The following is a 21973-nucleotide window of genomic DNA, read 5'->3' on the forward strand; positions in this document are numbered from 1 at the left end:
TGTAGGTGAAATACTCATCCATCTAAATAATACCAACATCACATGTTAACCAAAAATACTTTATTCACAGTTTACACACATCTGAATACAATAAATAGAACATGACGTTAGAGATAAAGTATACTGCTAATTCAAAATAAGACACCAAGTTCAGAACTCAAAGCATAGAGTGGAGTATGGAGTACCCAGTTTACATGCCTTCAGCAAAACAAAATCAAATTAAATTAAAAACACAAAACAAAAACAAAAAAGCAAAATTCCCCAAAGCATTCTTTGTGGTGTGCTTCAGCAAGGAACAACAACACTGTATACCCTGTCAGAAATGAACCAATCTCCTGTTTGGAATGGGTCTTCAAGGAGAAACATTGTAACATACAACAAACACTATGAGCAAAACTGAGGGCAATCATATGTATTTGCCTCTACCGTGATTTGTTGTGTTACTAATGTGTGAACGTTGCTGATAATATTTCACATGGGTTGTTCAGTGTGCTGTCAGAAGCATGCAGGTATGGCCACATGTAAGGCCACTCATGGCCACTGTGGACTGAGTACACCATGTTCTGCCATGTACACCATATTTGCCCCCTCCACTGATTTATTGTCCCCAGAAAGTCATGCTCTGCCTTGTGTTTCACATTTGACTCCAGTACTGTGTGGAGGCAGGGGCAGACCGGAACACATGCTCACTCTGGCATTGGCATGCACGTACGCGCTGGATGAAGCCAGCCAAAGGCAAGCATCAGATGATGGGCCACTTAACTTAACTCTAGGAGCCAATAGTGTATCCATGCAGAACAAGTTAGTGTCATTGTCAGACAGTGTAACAATTATAGTTTTTAACTTTTTCTTTTCAGCCATTTTCTTTTAATTTTTTTTAAGCCACATAAGCAACATTAGATGCTGTTAAAAAGCATTTAGGGTCAATAATATATATATATATATACACACACACAAAATATAAAAAGAACATTGAGTACACATGAAAGCCTAAGGAGTGCTTTTTTGTCTCTTTAAAAACAGACTCCTGTGGTAACAGAGATAGCAAGTTTCACTCATGCAAGCAGCAGCACAGAAAGGAACCCAGTAGCCGCAGACATGAACTCGATGGCCTGCTCCCCAATTCAGTGCTCACCTGCTCGCACCCAGACAGGCAGATACAAACCAGATTTGGTTCTTGTTCCTCTTTCATAAGTGTGTTACAGCTGGACCATGAAGCGTGGTGTGACAATGGCGTTATTGTTCATGACAGTCACAATTAAGCCACCACTGTTTACACAAAACACTGCTTTAACACGGGACATATACTTCCTAGCAGATAGTATGAACAGCCAACAACAAGATTATATCTGTCAACAAAGTGCAGTCATAAGTCCTTCAGTTATAGTGATTTGCTTGTAAAGACCTTGTAAACCACTCTGGTTTGGTCATATTATATTTGTAAATAAAAATATCCAGTAAAGCAAATAATTTACTGAATTTAAATGTATTAACATTGTGTAGTGTCATACAGCACCACAAAAGTGCAACCATTAAAACCTTTGAGGGCTACAGACTTTAGGTATAAAGAACAATAAAGACATATTCATATATATTTATCTTTTTACCAAGGTTGAAGAGGTAAGGCTCCACTGGACACAGCCTTTGTACTGAAGGCATTGGGCATATTTCTCTCTCTCTCTCGCTCTTCAACATACAGCTGATATTGTGCACTCAACTGTACTCTATGGGTATCTCTTTATCTGATATGTTTCCCTGGTCTCCCTGTCAACATAGTAGGCTGATAAAACGTTTGTCAGAGAGACCAAAGTTCAGTGACGTCTGACGCCTGCTGTGTCTTTACGACTGGGAATAAAGTCTTCAGCAACACTGAAAGAGTGTTAATGGGCAGCTCTTGTTATTTTTACTTTTGAGATTTGCATACATTCTTCTTTCTATTTGGCTTGTTGAGGGCATAAAAAAGAGCATCAGAGACATACCAGAAGGGATTTCGATGATAGCCACTATGATGACAAACACAGCTATAGAGATAATTGGTCCCTTGGGTAAATCTAGGAGTGTGCATTTGTCACTCTTTACAGCAAGAGAAAAGAAAAATACATAATTTTTTCCAGTGGCGACTTTGGTCAGTAGTAACCAAGTGGCTGCCCATCTCATTGGGCAGACTACATTGAGTCCTCCTCCACAACCGAGCCAAGAGTGTTACTCAGTAACATTTACATTCAGTATGCATGAACAACAAGCATAACATTTATGGCACATGAAGCAGAATACGTGTGCAACTCATAGCATTTGGCACTTTATATAGAAAACAAAAATAAAACATTTGAGGTAGCAAAGTATGTACACATCCGAATCCTTTTCACTTCCGGTGAGTCACAGTTTTTAAAATAAACATTTTTGTCGATTCACATTCAGTTGTGGATATATTGCAGTAGGATGAGGATCCTTGCTGCTAGACACTGGGGTTCTTTGGCATATTTTGAAGTCTGTGTGGGAGTGAGGGAGGTGGGGGGGGGGGGGGGATCACCTTGCAGTGACTTTGAGGATTCAGGCTGGATCGGACCAACTTCGTTGTTCTACCCAGGGGCTGCTTAGTCTTTGACATCCTTGGTCACCGTCACCTGAGAGATGGTCTTTTTGACCCGCAGTGCGGTGAGTCGCGCCGCGGCGTTGGCATACCAGCACTCTCGAATGATTTTACCAATCACCCGCAACGCCTGCCAAGTTCAAGGAGATTCATCAAAATTCACGTTGATTTGCAAGAGGCTTTCTATTTATTTTCTCTCTCTCTCTCTCTCCATTGCTAACACACACACACACACACACACACACACACAAACACTGAAACACACACATATTTGGCACAAACACACACAAACACTCGAAAATATCATGAAATATCCCCTTCCCTGCACTGAAAAGCATTTGGCAAATCCAAGTGCACCTTTAAAGCTTTTAGCTACTCGAGATTCCCCGCTTGGTGCATACAACACCAGCCAACTTCCACCTGGGTGCATCTGCAGGCACTTCACCCTTTCTTCTCCTTGAGACTAATATCTCTGCCACTCTCCTCTCTGTCTTTATTTCGCCCATCATATTTTCTCCATGAACCGTATGTACTCCTTCACTTCTTTTTTCTTTGTTACATCAATTACTATTCTTCCGTTCCAATTTTCTCTTTTTCTTTCTTTCCACCTTTCTTTCTGTCGATCTTTCGATTCTTTCTATCTATCTTTCTTTTATTTATTTATTTCCTTTTTTCGTGTCGGCCTCATCTAAACTCTCATCCTCCCGCATCTGTTTCTCTTCCACTTCTCCTTATAATTCTCCCTCTCCCTGTTTTCGTCTCTTCTCTTTCCTAACATCTAAAAACATAAATCATAAAACATTTATCTTTTATTTTAAGTTTTGCTATTTTGTTAATATTCGCTCTTTTGCACATTTTCAGTTAATACTTTGTTTCTACTTATATATATTGTTGTTTTATGTCCTATGCACCAATCACACAAAGTGAATTTCCTGTATGTGAAAATATACTTTGCCAATAAAATATAATCTGATTCTGATTCTGATTCTGATTGTCTCTCATCTCCTCACCTCACAGCTTTGCCACTGGTTGGGAATGTTGGGCCTGAGCCTCTGGTCACACACCACCTTCCTCATGTCCTCGATGGAGGGATCCGAAGGCACCTGATCATAGTAAGGCAGCTGAAAATCTTCATGGATTCCTGAGGTGACACAAAATGAAAGGCCCTTAACAACACCATTGTCAACAAAACATTTTCAGTCAAGTTTAATGTGTGCTCCAGATTGCGGTGTGCACGGCATTGCTGACTAACATCGCAAACATTCTTCATATCCACTGTAGTATGTCATTACTATTCCCTATATTTATAACAACACTTATTTTTAAGTGCACTAGAGCGGGAGTCAGTAGTGTGTCATTGTCCCCACTGTGGTGATGTTGTGTCGCCTCTGCTCCTACCTCTAAACGAGCACCTGCGCGCCACTTCCCAGAACACCAGACCCAGCGAGTAGATATCCGCCCGCTTGAACGACTCGAAGCTGTTCATATTGATCGTGTCGTCCAGTATTTCAGGCGCCATGTACCTGGAAGGGATGAACTCATTAACTCCTAATTAGATGTGCTGGAGGGAAGAGGAGAGTGGAGGAGAGGTGGGGGTTGGGTGGGGGTTGGCATGGGCAAACAAAGGCAAGTCTATGTCATAGTTAACTCAAAATGAATCGCGATTAATCGCAAATTTTTATCTAAATTCTACATTTTATTCTAAATGTCCCTTCGTTTATTTATTTTTTCCATCATTTTATTTTTATTTTAATGCCCTTATCAACATGGAAAAGTGGATTGGCTTGCTTTATGCAAATGTTTTATTTTATTGAAAACCGACATTGCCAAACAGGGCAGTACAAAATTAAATTATAAAGTGCACATTTCAGGTAAACAAGGACTCAGCCTATAGTGCAGTTAAACCATGGCTTCATTTTTTTTTTTTTCAAGTTTGCTGGGAACATGCAGTCAGGCCTCTTATTTCAGAAACAATAAACCATAACAGTTAGGTTACCAATAAAAGGTAAGCCTACTACTTCTTTGCTTTCAGCCAGCTGCCTGTTGACATTTGCAGACAACAGTGAAGCTTGCTTCTTTTGCACAACACAACTAAAAAATTTACGGCGTTAAAATGGGTTTGCGTTAACGCCGTTAATAACGCGTTAAACTGACAGCACTAATATATACACAGTACTATAAAAAAAAAATATTACATTTAACTTAGGCAAAGCAAAGTTATAAGGTGCAGAATTTTTGGTGACATAAGTACACAAGCTGGCAAGATTTGATCAGTGCTTTAGTTGTTGGTGTAGTCGGTCGTCACCCAAGTTAGTTAGCTCACTAGTTTTAAACTATGAGATGGGTTAATCAGGAGTTCGTCATGAAATAAAGTCCATTGACGTATGTGTTGTTATTATAATATATATATGTTATTATAATATAAATAAAGTACATAAAGAGTACATAAAGAAGTAATTTAAAGAACAAAGATATAATTAATAAAGGACACGGTGCATAATTAAAAGATAAGTAATATAATTCAATTAAGAGTAAAGTGCAGTAATAATAGAGTGGAAGTTTTAGAGCTCAATCATAGGAACATGAAAAGAGAAATGTTTTTAAACTGGATTTAAAAATTGCTACATTTGGGGCACATCTAAGATCGTCTGGCAGTTAAATGACAGAAATAAATAAATAACAGCTAAATGCTGCTTCACCATGTTTGTTTTGGTCTCTGGGCTCTACTAACTGACCTGAGTCCATGAATCTAAGAGCCCTACTCTGTTTATATTTTTAAAACATAACAGAGATGTATTTTGGGCCAAAAACATTCAGTGATTTGACTAGTAGCAGCACTTTAAAATCTACTCTGTAACTAATTTGAAGCCAATGTAACCTGGAGTAATTTGTTCTGTTTTCTTGGTCCTGGATAAAACTCTAGCAGCATCATTTTGAATGAGCAACAGCTGTTTAATAGTCTTCTTGTAAATACCAGTTTAGAGACCATTACTGTGGACCACCCAAAACACCCAGAGAAGCTCATTTATGCTTTTGATGAGCTTCTCTGAGTCTTTTTGGGACATGAAACCCTTAATTCTGGCTATATTTTGAAGATGATAGAAGGCTGTTTTGGTGATTGCTTTGATTTGGTTGGTTAATGTGAGATCTCACTCTATTAGAATGCCAAGATTTCGGACTATAAAGCCCGAGAGTCGAGGTGTTTGCTAATGCTAATTCTCGCTTCTTTGTTGCCAAACACAATAATCTCTGTTTTGTCCTCATTTAATTGAAGAAAATTATTTATTTGATAGTTTTGATTGGCACAGAGGGTAAACAATGACACATCTGTCTCTTCTCCCTCTTGGTGGTAACCTGCACCCAAAGACAGGTCACCGTGGAGACAGTAAGACAATAGGGATGAGTGTGTGTGCATACATTCTCATTGTCATATTAACACAGGGCAGCATATGGCGCGCTGCAAATAGCTGCTCGAAGCGAGGGGGGGCTCAGCTTATTAGAAGGCACACCGTCAAACAGCGATTAATGTCAAACAAGCGATCGTATTTCTATACCACCTCCTCCCATCTACCTATCTCCATAACCTTCCACCTGTTCAAGCTGTCATTTTCAGGGGTGCCAAATCAATATTAATGGGCACACATGTGGACACTGACCCTGGCTATACATATGCCAATCAAGCGGGTAAGACAAGAAGAAGAAGAGTTCTCACCTCCTGGTGCCCACCCTGTGATTGGTCGGGATGTCGATAGTGTTGGTGCTGGAGTCGTGTTTCACGGCCAAGCCCAGGTCGGCGATGACGGCAGTGCCATTCTTCTTCACCAGGATATTTTTGGACTTGATATCTCTGTGAGCAATGGCAGGTTTTCCTGCAGCACATAAAAAAGTAATAGACAGTCAATCTCTCCTTGCATCTGTGCCTGCCTTCTTTTTTGACTCAACTAATTATAGTCATCCTGTGAGGTGTGGAGGTGCTCAATGGAGAGAGGGGGGAGGGATGGAAGGAGAGAGAGAGAGAGAGAGAGGGAGGGAGGAACAGAGAGAGAGAGAGAGAGAGAGAAAAAAAAACATGTGCTTTGAAGCATGGTACAACTTTCTTTCCTATAGTTAAGGATAATAGGAAGTTGAACCTGCTTTTAAATATATGAAACAATGGTGTGTTTTATATGAGACAATGGCAGAGCAGAGAAAGTCATTGAAAGTAACAAACAGCATTAAATGAATCTTACAGGCACGTGGACAAACTGGAAAAGTGGCAAAGTCGACTTTATACTGCAGACTGTTTGAATGTTCCCCTTATTCTTTGAATGCTGTTGATATACCCGTTATGCAATTTCTACACACCAAAAGTCACTAAGCTCTTTAAAATGAGGGAGCTCCAGCTGCAGTTTGCTCCAAATGTTTTGCACGAGTTTGTGATCACTGCAATGCCTGCAGTTCAACTGGTAAAGCATGGTACAAAACACCTTGGTCACCGAATTAAGCATGCATACTGACAAAATATATATACACACACATATATATATATATATATATATATATATATATATATATATAACTCCAAGTGGATAATGACGATAATGGCCAAATGTATACAAGTAAATATAAAAAGGCAACGGTGGTCCAGGATATAATTAAATACAGTGAAAACAACAGTCTAAATATCTCCTCCTTTCTCCTCCAGGCTACACGCGTTCTCACACGGCAAAAATTGAAAGCTAAGTAAGATGAAATATCGTAAATCAAAGGATATATAAGCTTGTTTTTTGTCTGAAAAGATACGTGAGAGAATTTCCAGCATTTCAGTCCTTAATTATCTTAATGAGGTATTATAACTTGTTACTGAGATTGTATTACTGGTTCTGAGCAAGTTAACGCTTCAAACAAGTTTTATCACCACTGACAAGTACAAAACTGCTTTGTCAAAGTCAGAATCAAGACAAATGTACTCGTTTTTAGTCTTGCCACACTAGTTTTAAGATATATGTGGGTTCTTTTTTTTAAATCTTGGTCAAATTGTCCTGTTCTTTTTACTTATTTTAAGTAATATATCCCCCAAAAGCTGAAAGCTGAATGTTTGCAGTACATGAGTGTTTGGGCTAGCAGTGTAGAGCAGGCCTCTCACCCTGAGTGCCAATGATCTCCATGTGGAGGTGGGCCAGGCCACTGGCGATGGACAGAGCCATCACGATCATCCCCTCCACCGACACCGTGTACCTATTCAGGTAGTCGAACAGAGAGCCATACTCGTGGTACTCGGACACCAGCCACAGCTGCGTCCACGAGCCGTTATCTGAGGAGAGAGAGAGAGAGAGAGAGAGAGAGAGAATATAGTGATCTTTCTGCCACCATGCCAGGTGCACGACACAAAGCATCCTCGCTGCATGCAAATCTGCTAGGAGCCAGGTTGCATGTCCTGGAACCATGTGGTTTTGGCACTCTGTAAAGAAATACAATTGAATTGAATCGAATTGTTGTCTGAGATTGAATGTGGCTGCTGTGCCCAAGATAAGTTGAAGAGGAAGTAGTTGACCTCAGGGGCTCTGTATAGTACTTGACATACTGACTAAGCACAGCAGGGATTCAACACCTGTAATCCTGTAGCTAGAACATGCCACGTACATGCCGATTATGGAAATGCCTCCACTCATTAGCATGGAAAAATTAAGACTTCAAACAAGCTAGGATTCATACATTGGTTACTAAGATTATATGTGTGATGGACCAAAGAGTCTATTTATGTGATCTACAGGATGCGCTGTTCAGAAGCATTGCATAGGTGACACCATGCCCTGCGTGACTCTTTATCAACAGCCAGACCACAGGGAAGTGACAACACAGACACAAGAGTAAATGTATGAAGCAGTGCCTGAGACGGTTTGGATTTTATGAAGAAAAAGCAAACATTTGTAAATATAATTTCATTTTTAAATTAAATAAGCTTTCCAATAACCATAGCTTAACATGTTTTTGAATCAGTTTGTTCTTGCAATCAACATTTGACATAGTCTTTGCAAGAAAAGTAATTGAACTCCCCATGAATAACTCAGTACCTTTGTTGTCAGCGGCGATGAAGCCCAGGATGTTCTCGTGTCGGAGCATGATGGTCTGGTAGATCTCGGCCTCACGGAACCAGGAGCGTTCATCTCTGGAGGAGAAGATTTTGACGGCCACATCCTCGCCACGCCACTTCCCCCGCCACACCTCGCCAAAGCGCCCTTTGCCAATGCTCTCCTGAAGGACGATGGTGCGAGCTATGGTCCGCTGAACCAGCAGCGGCAAACCTGACCACCGGGCATAATAACAACACATTAAACCACTGTATACCAAAATGATTAATGACCAGATAACACACTGCTTCCAAGAAATACTTTCGGTCAGTTAAGCATAGTTTGGTAAAACACTGTAGTTTCCCCGCTTATATCAATATAGTCTCTAGCTGGGTCAGTTATCAGGGGAAAGAAGCTTAGGCCGTCATAGCTGTCTTAGATAATGATTATGCCCAGTTAGCAGATCAAATGGTGTTGTTGCCATCATCAAAAAAAGCTTCTAATCCACTCGCTCACATGACAAAGCCTCTGCAGGCCAGAGGCCTTAAAGGTGTCCGCCCCACCCTGTCTCAGGCCAGAGGCCTTTAAGGTGTCCGCCCCACCCTGTCTCAGGAGAGCCCCTCACCTGACCCAGATCCGGAGGTGCTCATGTCGAAGATGAGTTCCTTCAGGCACTTCTCTGGGGACATGATGCTCTGCTCGTCCAGCGGGTCCTCCACGTCCTGCTGGCGGCCTCTGTAGTGGGCACAGCGCTGGCCTTGCATGACGCACACGCCCATCAGGATGCCCACGCAGAGCAGGCACGAGGGCACCAGGATCACTGCTGCCAACTCCAGCCTGCCCCAGCCAGACCCCTCAGGAGGCCTCTCTGTATGCAAACACAGAGAGACACACGGAAGGAAGAAAGAGAGTGATAGGTAGATTAAGATGGTAGAATTGGTAGAAGATGGTAGAATTTTCTCATGACAGAATAGAGTCCTCCGTCAGAGATGTTTAAATTTGAAATCTAACTTTGAGTAGATTCACATGTCCTCTGTTTATGCGCTGATGAGGTTTTAAAAGGTTTGTCAAACACAACACTAATAAGCATATAGGACAACATAAGTTACTTGTCTAATAGTCATGATCAAAATGACTACGCCCTCTACTGTCAAAATATGACCATCAACAACATGTGGATAGGTAACACAAACGGGAGGTATTAAGCAGACGCTTTTATTCAAAGCGATATACAGACAACCTACAGCGATCGGCAATCGTCTGCTGTATGTTCTGTATGTACTTTTTCTCTCTCTCTGTCTTTCTCTTGCTCTTTGCATGCACCAAAGATTTGAAAGATTTTAAGGACAGAGGATTGGAACTGCAAGTTTTTCTGATGGAATTAATATCAATCCAGCAAAGGAATGTGGTGTCTAAGCTAAGTGGTTTTTCACTGCTTAGTCTGTGATGACTGCAAGTGAGAAAGGTATTCAGCTGTAGCCGGGATACAAGTCAATATGGAAACAACATCCCTTTTGCAAAAGCTTAAGGATAATATGTCCCCGACTGTCTTGTCCAAACGACAAATCAAACCTGCCTAGCAACTATGTATGCCTGGAGTTAATATCAAACTCCTCGCTGCTATCTAATTTAGTATCAGGGTGCTCACAGAAAAACATCAATTACTCATTATAAGTGCTTAAGAAGATGAAAGATCAGTGGAGGCAATCTGCCCTTTTTGCAAGCCAAGTGATTGAGTATCATTCAGGGGAATAGTCAGGGGCACTGACTTTTAGACAGCTGTCCTTGATGAGCTGAGTGGGCGAGAAGCAAGGTGACTTAACTGAAAACAACCCAGAGACAGCAGCAAATTCTCTCAAAATCTCTTTCATGCCTCAATCTCCCACATACTGCTCCAGAATGATGAGAGGAAGATATTCCAGAACAACTAAAAGAGGAGCATTGATGTTACAGTGGTATATTTACTTTATCTACTCTTTCTTTGGAAAGACTTGTGGTGTAATCCTGAGTGAAGCAATATTTGCTGATTTCTTTTCTCCCCATTTTCTTGAAAAGAACACTCCTCTCATAAAACACGCATCCAAGGATGTTTTCTACCACTGGGACCAGTGGGGCTGTTGCAACAACCGTTGAGAAGTTGGGACCAGATAGGGAGTTGCATGTGTGACAACAACCAGGGTGGGGTATTTCAAAATGTGTTTTTCACACTTTTCACCAGAAAAAAAACAGTCCAACTGGACCAAAAGTGGCGGAATCAGTCAGTCCATTGAATGGGGAGTTGTGTGATTAATGTGGAATGGGAGTGAAACTGTTTGTCATACAAGAGGCAAGTTTCAAACGAGAAAAACACATCTGACACTTAAGGCCAGGGGTGGGAAACAGACACAGAGTTTGGCAGTGGCTGCCATTTCAACTGAGAATCGTTTTGTAAAGCATTTGTAAGATGTGAATGTCACTGTATTTCAGAACATAAACAGAGATATAGGAGATGGAGATCCTGTCTGACATTTGAATGCTCCCAGTCCTTTGAGTATTTAGCCTGCTGTAGTAGGTACGAATGTGCTACAGTGTAAATGTTGCTACATGGGAGCGACTTGTCTCAGCCCGCTGTACTATCCATTATTTTGCCATATTCAAACCGATTAGCCAAATGCCGTAATCTCAGGGTATCTCTGGATAGGCTATTTGTTGCCTCGGGAAGATTACACAAATGTATGCAAAACCATAACACGTGCCAAGCTCGTGACGAGCGGCTTGTATCCTCAGGTGTGAGCATGTTAACATCGCAAACAGCCACGCTTCACATGAGCACAAGATATAACCCTTCTGATAAGAGGGGATCTTTGCCCTCAAAAAAGGCTGTATATGGCTGCAAACAGAGCTACACTATAGCTTCTTTATATCCCTGATATACATTCACAGCACAATATCAGCTCAAGACCATAAAGCCGGAGAGATATGATGTGCCTGAAAGCATTAAACCAAGTGTTCATCAGCATAACTGTGTCGGGCCAAGGCCATACTGTACACGTATGACCAGTTTATATAAAGCCTGGAAAGCTTTGGAGAACTAGAGTGCGATGAGTGTGCTCTGTGTTCAGGCATGTTTAATACACTTCAACAGCCCCTTGGGAGGAATCCAAACCATCTTAATGAAGGTATGACCTTAAAAACCACAGTGGGTGACAGCAGGTTTGTGGTTGCGGTTGAGGCAGGGCGCAGGCTAACTCAATGCTAACGAGAATAAGCCAGAGGAAACCATTGATTTTGGTTAGGCCAGTTCACCAGAGTGACCCTCGGGATGTGATATCTGCTCCGATAACCCGCCGACTTCAACTCCCTCACAGCACTTTTCCTCGTTTTGCCGGCACACCGGATTGCTTGGCCGCTTGTCATTGATGTGATCGGCACATAAGTGCTTGCTGGAAAAAACAGCAAGCATAAAAGACTTTTTTCCTCCCATTGCTTTCCCATGTAGCTTTGGCCATTTAACAAGCACTTGTGAATCGCCGAATCACTCAGTCTCAGTGCGTACAATCAATTTGGTAACCAGGGGAACAGCCATTACAAGCTCCACTGCATCGAGGTGTCAGGCGTCACAGCCGGGGAACACAGAGGTGGTACACTCGCACAAATACACTGCCCTTTGGATCAATAATCCACACACGTACACATACACAGAAACTCATATGAACACTGTCACCCTCTGTCAAGTGAGTTTTTTTTGTTAGCATTTCCTAAATCACTTATTACTAATACTAGTCGTGACAACAATACAACCTGACAAAAATATTCCTGTTAATCAATTGAATTCATTTCTAAATGGTTTAAGGTAGTACAGTATTTTCTCCTGTGTGACAAGTTGCCAACAGCATGTCACGTGGTATTTTGTGAGTCTGCACTTCACTTCAGTGTTTATAAACGACTGCATAACATTCTCCCTATTTGCTACTAGAATACCATACATTACCACGGGGTGGACAGGGTAAGAAACAAAGTGTAATGCCAATATAATTTCCATAACATCCATTACTGTACAGATAAAACTATAAGGCATCTGGTGAGAAGATACTACTGCTATTCCATTCTGTGCAGAGAATTCTCAGAGAGTAAAAATTTATCAGCACATAAAAAAATTATAAAGTATAATGAAAACATACACACATATATATTTATCCTACAGGAAACCAATCAGATGACAAAAAAACAACACAGGTCTGCTAATTATCTCAGGCATTTCAGGGGCCATTGTCTAAAACTCTTGTCTGCCTGTCCATCCAGCTAACAAACGGATGAGTGAAAGGATTTGCACCAACCAGGGAGGTATTTATAAACCTTTACAACGTAATCACAAACTGGCTGGAGGGTACACCCTGCCTGCCAGCGCTATTACGTCACTGGATATAGAGGTGGATCATTCCTGCGTTCGTCTGGCAAGACCGCAGTCTGAGCCGCTGGGAACGAGTCAGGGTAGGATTGGGGTCGGAGGGGGACATAGGAGGAGAGGATGTGGGGGTGGGATCCTGCTCCCCTGACACCCGTCCAAATGGTCAAGCCCAGTTCCAGACAAGCACGCCCACGTGGCCCAACAATCCGTGCCTGAATAATGGAACCTGGGCGACGACACGGGAGGAGACGAAAAGGTCACTCGGGCAGTTTAGTTAATGAGTCGGTTCCAGACGAAAAAGTGAAAAGCAATGCCAGCACTTTTAATTAAACATTAGTGAACTGCAGTGGCTCAGTTTGTTTGCTTAGCAATAGTCGGCACTCTGAAGCATCACTGCACGTCTTTGTTGTTCAAGAGATTTATCCTGAGCCTGATGATACATGCAAAACATTTAAAAGATGGCATTGAGCTGTTTTGCTATTAGGAAAGATCCGGTGGCCCTGGCAATGTGCTGAAAGAGATTCTCTCCTGTAAATGTTATAACCATGATTTTGCTCATAGCTGCAGAGCAAAACAGATGGCAATAAAGTTAGCAAAATAAAATACCCAGGTGCCCAAAGGCTGAGAACTCCTGGATGTGCTCGAGGAAAGAGTACCTGGGTACAGGTGTAAGGTCTCGTTGTTGCAGAAGTCGGTGAAGCAGCAGTTCCTCTTGGAGACGTTCCTGGAGCTGTAGCAGAACACCTGGCCTCTCATCTCGGAGGGCGACAGGCAGGCCTTGACGGCTTCCTCCTTGCCGTTGATGAGCATGACGGAGTTCCAGCAGGCCCCGTCCACTCCCGTCTCACACGTGTTATTGGCACACAGCTGGCACACGCACTTCAGTGCTGGAGGAGAGAGAAGAGGACACCTGGGGGTTTAAACAGTGCTTTGGTGATGAACAAACAATCAAAAGTGATGAGACTGCAATTTCTTGGGCTTTGAAGTCACTCTGATTGATATCAGTGCTGCCATAGCTCTTTTTGTGGAGAGAACAAAAAAAACGAAAAACGATGGGACCTTGAGCCACGGTATAAAAAAACACACTTGTGACAGCGTGAAGCTACTTGAAGTTTTTTTTTCTAGGTTTCCTGAAAGGAAGGATCTTCCATGCCACCCACTCCTATTGTACACGGCCTCTTTCACAACAAAGGGCTGTACATAGGCAGGTGGAAGATTGCCTTTAATCCTGTTAGGTACAGTTTTCCAGGGCCATCCATGGCTACTGGCCATTTTCTCTCTTAAGACACTGGCTTCTCTCTTACATAACACTTAAATTTGGTTGTGCACTTAAATTGCAAGAGAAATCTGTGTAATGCCACTTACTCTAACACCCTGGCTAATCTTCCGAGTTCGTCTCGCTGTGCACATGTCCTGTTCATAGAAAGCCCTAAACAACAATGGGGCTTATCACTGACAAATACGTTAAAATACCTGCCTAAATAGTTTGAAGTATTTAGATGGTGCTGGCACTTTCTATGCTTTCTATGTTCTGACTGAGGGGAATGAGATTCACCTGGACCGTACTGACTGTATTTGTCAGTGAGACTGAGAATCTCTCTGTACAGAATCACTCTGCCATCTGAGCATACATCAGCATGCTACAGGTTTATTGATACACAGAAGAGAGAATTCATCCCATACAGTATTGAGTTTTCACAGAAATCCAAGTCTTCCTACATTAAAGAACACTTAAGTTAAGTCTCTCCTTGCTATCTAAATGTATTAAACATCTGTCTCCATCCTGCTGGAAAATCAGTTTTCCTGTTAATTTGGATTTGGATCATTCTACTTAATTAACCAGTATGGCATTTTTGCTTGAGCTGTTTTGGGGCACAGCTCTACCTCAACATGCACCAAATGATCTCAGAGATAAGCTGCCCTCATTATATTATTAATTATATTGTTTTATTATTATCATTATTGTTGTCGTCGTTATTTTTGGCATTTTTTGGGAGGCTTGACCTCCACCTAGGTCAACTCTAATGGCGCGTTCTTGGCTTGTACACCGCTTTTTTGCCGGAACCCACTTTTATTTTTATTTTTATTATTACCATTTTTAATTGATTATTTTCCCACTGAAATGAATGTTGTTTAAAATGAATTGTTCAATTGAATTGGCTTGGAGTGCCACAAACAGGTAAGATGGCTGTAGTAGTAGGCCTCCACAGAAAATCACAAGGTAACATTGACAAGCTAACTCCGTAACTGCTAAACTAAATTAGCCAGTTGAACAATCAGCAGTAATTGGCCCCTTGGAGCAGAAATTGCCAGCTGCCTCTCAAGCATTGGGAAGCTAACTAAAGTTACCACTGTAGGATTGCTCGCAAAACGCGAACTTGTTTCTAAATGGGACTGAGAAATTACCTATGGATTTAAATGATCTGTCTTATTATCATGTCGCAAGTTGTGCAGATTAGAGAAAACTTTTTCATTTGAGTGATTAGATTTAGCTATATAAACACTGAACCAGCAATCTATCATCAAGACAAAGTAAGCAATGCTAACATAGCTTGAAAAGATGGTTAACTGTACTCTTTAATCTACTCTATATTTCGCATAATTGATTAGAGCACAAGCCATTTTTACATCACTGTCCTTTTGGTTTGCCATCAGCAAACAGCCGAAATAGCCAAACTAATGTTAGTTCAGTATTATTAAGTCTTGCCCAGCTAGAAAGCTAATATAAGCTATTTTAAACTAACCTGGAAAGCTGTCAGTAAAGACAACGGGGTTAGTGTAGAAACATTCAACAAGTTAGTTACAAACTGAACATGTTTTGTAGGGCTGCGTGATGTCTTGAAACCTTGCAATCTAACGCAAGCTGGCTTGCTGTCTACAAACTGAATCTTTGGTGCTACGTTATTCGTTATGGATGACAGAAATGTTGAAATAGCCATGACTCATGTAAATACAAAAGCATGCAATGGCTGATAATCTTAGGATATAATATGGTTAGGACAAAGTTTGTAGCGATAATACTATGACAGAAACATTAAAAAGTGAAGGCAGGTGGGTTTTTTAATGTGTGCTCACTATCAACTCTGTTTACTAGTTTCCCTGTAATAATACTGCGTTCATCACCCATCTGTCTTCAAACCGCAAGTGCACTCATACGTTTTTTTTAACAGAATATACAAGAATACAAAAACAGATTGCCCTCATACCTACATAAAATTGATTGAATAATACAAATCAGAAGTGTTTTGCAGACACAAAGAATGCACATTTATATGATATATAAATCAGAGGACACTGAATAATGTAATGTAATGATGCAGATGTCTATTTATCGATATATGTGTGTTCTTTTATAGTTTGTTCAACACAATTGTCACTATTTCCTGTGCAATGCTTTCATTCCCATATCTGATCCGTGAGGTTACCATCCGTGAGCCTCCACTACTGCTGCACAATCACACTTCGCATTTTCCTGTGGTAAAGAGGTAAAATTATGAACTTCAAGAGAGCAAAGGGAGGTGGTTTTAAGCCCAAATCAGTTTTAAATTTGCTGTGCTCTTCATTACAATAATGTTTGTTAGCTCACGTTCGACTCAAATGAACCGGCACGTTGTTTCCCTGTAATAATATTCCTGTCGTTTTCATCTATCTACAAAATCCACACATGCACACTCATACTTTGTGTTTAACAAAAGCTACAAGAACAGATAGTCCTCAAGCCTTCATATAGAGAGACACAAAGGATGATACACAAATGGGTATGGTTTTTAGCAGCCGCTTTGGTCTAAAGTGACCTCTAAGCCTAATTTGAAAAATATTAACAATATGAACAACAACTAAAGCATTATACATCATGCTTATAACAGTATTGTATCAGATCATAGTACAATTAACAAAAATAATAATTACTATAATAATATAAAGATTGTATGGCTTGTAACAAATACATTAGAATGACCAATGAGTTCTAAAGAGGTGAGTCTTCAAACACTTTGTGATACTCTTTGAATGAAACATGGCTGTCACTAGGCAGGGCATTCCACCACCAAAGTACCACTAATGAAAGAGTCCTGATTACCATCTGTTGCTGCGGAGAGAAGGCAAAGAGGAACAAAGTGGGCGAGATCCTCCTAGATATCGATAAGGTGCATTGCACACAATGAAGAGAGACCATCAACTCATTTTTAACATTGACTAATACATATTTTAACAGCAGAGTGTGTGGGTCAGTGGTCATTGGTGTTAGAGAATCACTGCCCTGGGCCTTGTTAGATGATATTCATCGCTCATCCGACGGGTAGTAGGAGAATCAAACCTTTCTGTCATAGGGCAAAGTGTTAGCTTCCATGCATCTGAAACTCAATCTCTCTTAGCAATGTCAAGAAACAGAGCTCAGGTTAAAAGCTCAGTGACAATGGTGCATAAGCATGCACTGCATATACAAAAATCAAACCTTAAAAAAAGTCTATTGGGCTGCGCACACTCTGATGGACAAATGGGTGGATCTTTTATAATTGAGTATTTATGTATTATACAATTTATACTATTACTGGTTGTTCTGAGCTGTATTCAGGGCTATCTGTTGACTCAAAATCCATCTATGTTGCTGTGAATATTTACTATCATATTGACATATACTGCATACATATTTACATCCTTTTACACATGAGCAATCAGATATAGCCTGTCTGAGTCTGTTCTCTCTGTGTCGCAGTATGTCAACCTTTTTGGGGCCATATAATCTGTAAGTGCCTAAAATGAGGACTGTCAGCCACATAGCAAAATGGGGAATTGCTCCCAAAGGTATAATTTACTTCTGAGTGATGGCACAGATGATCCATAAACACCCCATCATTTCAGCTGGAGATTGAGGCTATTTTCATGTCTAACTGACTGAACCCTTTTTTTTTTTTACCTTGGTTTCCATGAGCCATGTCACTCTTGTTTCAAAACCCCAGACATCATGAGCAACTCCAATATATGTGGGCTGAGAGGAGCTGAATTCTCTGAGGAAGAGCAGACCATTTGGACTTAATAATGCAGAGCTCTATCTTGCAGTGAGCAATGTGTCCATATTGAAGAGGCAATTTGGAGCAGATGTACCCGACACATCAACAGAAATCAGTATGCCGGACACATTATATCCGCTATGGACTGATACAAGAAAGTTCCCTAAATAATCAAAGACTGGGGGGAGCTCAAACACTGTAACAGAGAAGGTGACACCAAAACGGAGGAGCCTTTTAAGCACCAAAGGTCTTCAACATCAGTGACAGATTTTCTCACAAACTGAGAGTGTGTGTGATAGGTGTGTGACTGTTGCCTAAGTCTGTCTGAGAACACAATGGCCTCACTTCATTTACGCATGTTCCCTGTCATTAGCCAGGGCAGATTACATGCAACTTAGCAACATCAACGTGATGATCAGTAATGACACCATTGTCATTTGGTATGTGCACTCACGTTTTTCTGGGTTGTACAATGGTACCAATGAGAGTGTATAAACCTCCATGACAGATGGATAGGACGGAGATGGAGGTGCATTTTCCTTTAACTCAGCCACTCGTCTCTATGTCGTACACAAATATCTCAAAAGCTGATTTAGCCAACATTAGTTTTGATTTAATGCCAGATCAGAACAGAACGAATTCTGTGTAGAGCAACTATGAGGTCAATAACTGCACCATAATCCAGGAATGTGTTCTAGGAAGAAGTGGTATTAGATCAACTTGTTTCATGAGCCCATTATGGGATGGTTTAAATATTTTGGAAATATTGAGTAACCCTACATAATATAGAGACATTTATGCAGTTGTTGCTGCTTGCAAGCTATTAGCTTGATTCAGGCATCTACTGATTATATCTGTATAGTAAAATGTGACAATGATTGTGAATTTTTAAATAAAATGTGTGACAGCAGTATAAGTTGGTCAGAATAATATATAGTATTATTATATATGATATATTTATTCATCATAATTATTAATTACACACAATTATAAAATCGTTTTAAATTGACACTGAACTTGCTGCTACTATCCATTAAGTCAGAGAACTTAATATTTCCATGACCGTTTTACCGATGCTGAACTGAAGTGAACTGAGTATACAATTTAACCAAAAACACTCTAAAGTTAGTTGATAGACCAAAGTATTTTGCATTTCGAAAAGGTATAGTTTCAGATTAAAAAAAAATGTCTATGACGAGAGAGAACTTTTATGCTTGCAATAAATGTCTCAGGTTTTCCCAACGCACCTGTGATCTGCTACTACAATAATAATAAACCCAGCACTGATCTTTTGACTTACCCTACCTATACGTCTGTTATATAATGTCCAGAGTCCATGAGAAAATCGCTTATGTTAGTTAAAATTCATAATGAATTGAAGTCATCATCCGCCTGTCCGTGGTCAAAGAGTTCATGTGCGCGCTTTCCCCACATTTTTGTATCTCTAAGGAGATTTAATCACGTGCGCAATAATACAAGAAGTTAAACAAACAGGTAGTTGGCTTTCTTCTGAGCATTTTAAAGTCAACGTCATGTTGAGTTTGTATAAATACTACTCGCTCAGTCCTGTAACATAATTCACCAGTGAGGTACACGGTAGAAAGTGAAAAGAATGCTATACCTGAGGTGAGTTGAGCGACGGACAGGAATATCAACGTCGCCTCAACTGTGTAGTACCTGAAGCGACTCATGACGGGATGTAGCCTACATCTGCTTGACTCCGACACGGGCAGTCTTACACGGCTTTTCGCGGCAAAATCATGGTAGTCTTCTTCGATGTTATTCCTTCAACCACATTTCAGCATTGCTCCACTCTAAATAACCAGAGCGAAAACTGCATACGCAATAGGAGGTTTGCCCCGCCTCCGTTCCCAGGAATGTAAGAGGATTAATGCGCAGGCCTAACGATAAATACGTGTGGATGCGTAGATGAACTTCAGTACTGCGTTGGTGACGGCAGTCTTTCTGAACCGCACTGCCACTCCATAAACAACAAATAAGCTGCACCGCATGGAGCATGCTTCTGAGTAGCACTGAGTTTGACACGTGTCTTGCTACGTTAATGTGTGTTGTTAACATGGGGATGGGGAATCTCAACAGTTGACGGTCACGCTTCATCGTTCTCAAAACTGGGGGAAATTTTACCTTTCAGTGAGTCTAAGTCCTAAACATGTTTCAAGTGTTTAAGGTACCTTTAAAAATAAGTATTATGGGTAGAGTCGCCTTTTTTGTTTGGCGTTTTGTTTTGTTTAGCTACTTCTTCCTGTGGTGTTGAAAAATATCAATGTAGACACGCCCTTATCTCAGAAGGGCTGACAGCTCTGGTTTGACTTGGGTCATCCAAATGGGTACTAGAACCAGGTCAAGGGTGCAATATATCAACAACTGCTTGGCCCACTGCCAATTGTGTACAGAGTCCTGGGCAGACAAAACAATTTTTTCTTTCAAACGTCACCTGTTGCACACTGCAATTTAATTAAATATCTTTTCGAAGTATTTTCCAGATCAAAGAAGCTTTAATTTAGGGTACTTCTGCAAAAGGAGTAAATACATGTCACACAGATTGGTTGCAAGGTTGTGTTGTAGTCAGCTGTCTTAAAGTAACACTATGCAACAATTTGACACTTTTTCAGTATGTACAATATGCCAGTATAACACCTCTGTCTTTCCCGCTAGCCATCCAGGATATGCCCTATGTAGTTCTGTATACCGGGCTGGAATACCCTGCAAAAATGGAAGAAAAGCGTTCACAGCATGACATTGCCAGCTATACTGCCAAAAGACACCACTTAGTGTGTTGGCAAGCTTCCATCAGTGTCAACTGGGCTGTTGGTGGTGTGTGCAAGGCTTTTGCTTGCCTTTTAGGTAGTTAGCTTGCTAGTTTTGGAACAGAACTCCTATTGCTGCTTTAATTGCACTTGTGTTCTGCAACCTTCGGGGAAATCAGTTACTGAAAAATTAGGGTTGTATTTATTTTTTCGACAAGGTTGCCACAACACTAGTACCACAAGTAACACCAACTTAAAATGCTCTGTTTGAGGGGAAAAACCACAGTGATTGGCAGTAGTCGGGCTTATGATAGTGTGGGGCATTCACTGCCCTAATCCATCTTGTTGAGTATGTGGCCTCACATGGCTACAACCCTGGAGACAGGTTGGAGGCTGGGCGGGGTGGCAGCACTTTCCGCTTTGTCACAATAGCTAGCTAATAGTCACTAGCAGCAGGCATGCTTTGAAATTACACTGTAACACCTACACAGAGTAGGACATAGTGCCTAGCAGTGTTGTGTGCTCCCGAGACATTCATCCTCACAGAAATGAGGAAAGCATACCAGTACATTACTTTTTTACAACTGATCTCACTTGCAACCTAAAACAGTTATACATTCATGCAAGGTTGCCTAATTTGATTTAGGGAAACATGGATTGGATAACATGAATTTGTACTGGCAAAGGATGCTTATTGTAAAACATTCCCCATTCACCTGCTTCAAAAAAGAAGCATATGCATAATTTGGGCATTCAACAATCATGTACATGAATACCAATCAGCTTGGACAAAACAGCTTACCATTTTGCTTCGGGCAAGGGCTCAGTATCACATGCAGTGCAATTTGCAGTTGTCAGGGCAAGCTCTGTACATCTGACACTTTCAGGTGAAACAAATTAATTGCGCGTTTCCTTCTGAGACTGACTTTGCAAATGGACAGTCACGGCCCATGTATTTTGTTGCAAAATGCCAGTTGTTGGTGAACCAATGAAAAGTCCCTTTGTGCTCAAAACAGCTTGTATCTGAGTGAAGGGTCACTCATAAGCTAAAACCTGCAAGTCTGCAGTCTGGAGAATGGGCGTTATTGCAGACAACGCTTAGTAAAATGTATTCTAGTCTACATAAACAGTGACTAGTTTGAAACAAGCAACCTCAATTGCAAAGATGA

The 21973-nt window shown here is 41.0% G+C and overlaps 1 protein-coding gene across 3 annotated transcripts; it reads right to left on the minus strand.

The window, feature by feature from the left end:
* Positions 1-45: 45 nt before the first annotated feature.
* LOC105902685 (activin receptor type-1C) lies at positions 46-20764 on the minus strand. Of its 3 annotated transcripts, XM_031558048.2 has the most exons (10): positions 19658-19742; positions 17943-18033; positions 13684-13914; positions 9266-9508; positions 8644-8874; positions 7716-7883; positions 6303-6459; positions 3989-4113; positions 3601-3731; positions 46-2720 (listed from the first exon to the last, which is right to left on the minus strand). In XM_031558048.2, exons 2-10 carry the CDS (start codon positions 17959-17961, stop codon positions 2595-2597), a joined length of 1431 nt encoding a protein of 476 aa, XP_031413908.1. In that variant the 5' UTR covers positions 17962-18033; positions 19658-19742; the 3' UTR covers positions 46-2594. The 3 variants fall into 3 exon arrangements, with proteins under 3 accessions (XP_031413908.1, XP_012685785.1, XP_012685788.1); XM_012830331.3 differs by lacking the exon at positions 17943-18033 and having other exon boundaries at positions 19658-20764; XM_012830334.3 differs by lacking the exon at positions 17943-18033 and having other exon boundaries at positions 13684-13937; positions 19658-19737.
* Positions 20765-21973: the final 1209 nt, after the last annotated feature.

The sequence above is a fragment of the Clupea harengus genome, chromosome 2 (assembly GCF_900700415.2).
Source record: "Clupea harengus chromosome 2, Ch_v2.0.2, whole genome shotgun sequence".
In the NCBI taxonomy this organism is placed as follows: domain Eukaryota; kingdom Metazoa; phylum Chordata; class Actinopteri; order Clupeiformes; family Clupeidae; genus Clupea; species Clupea harengus.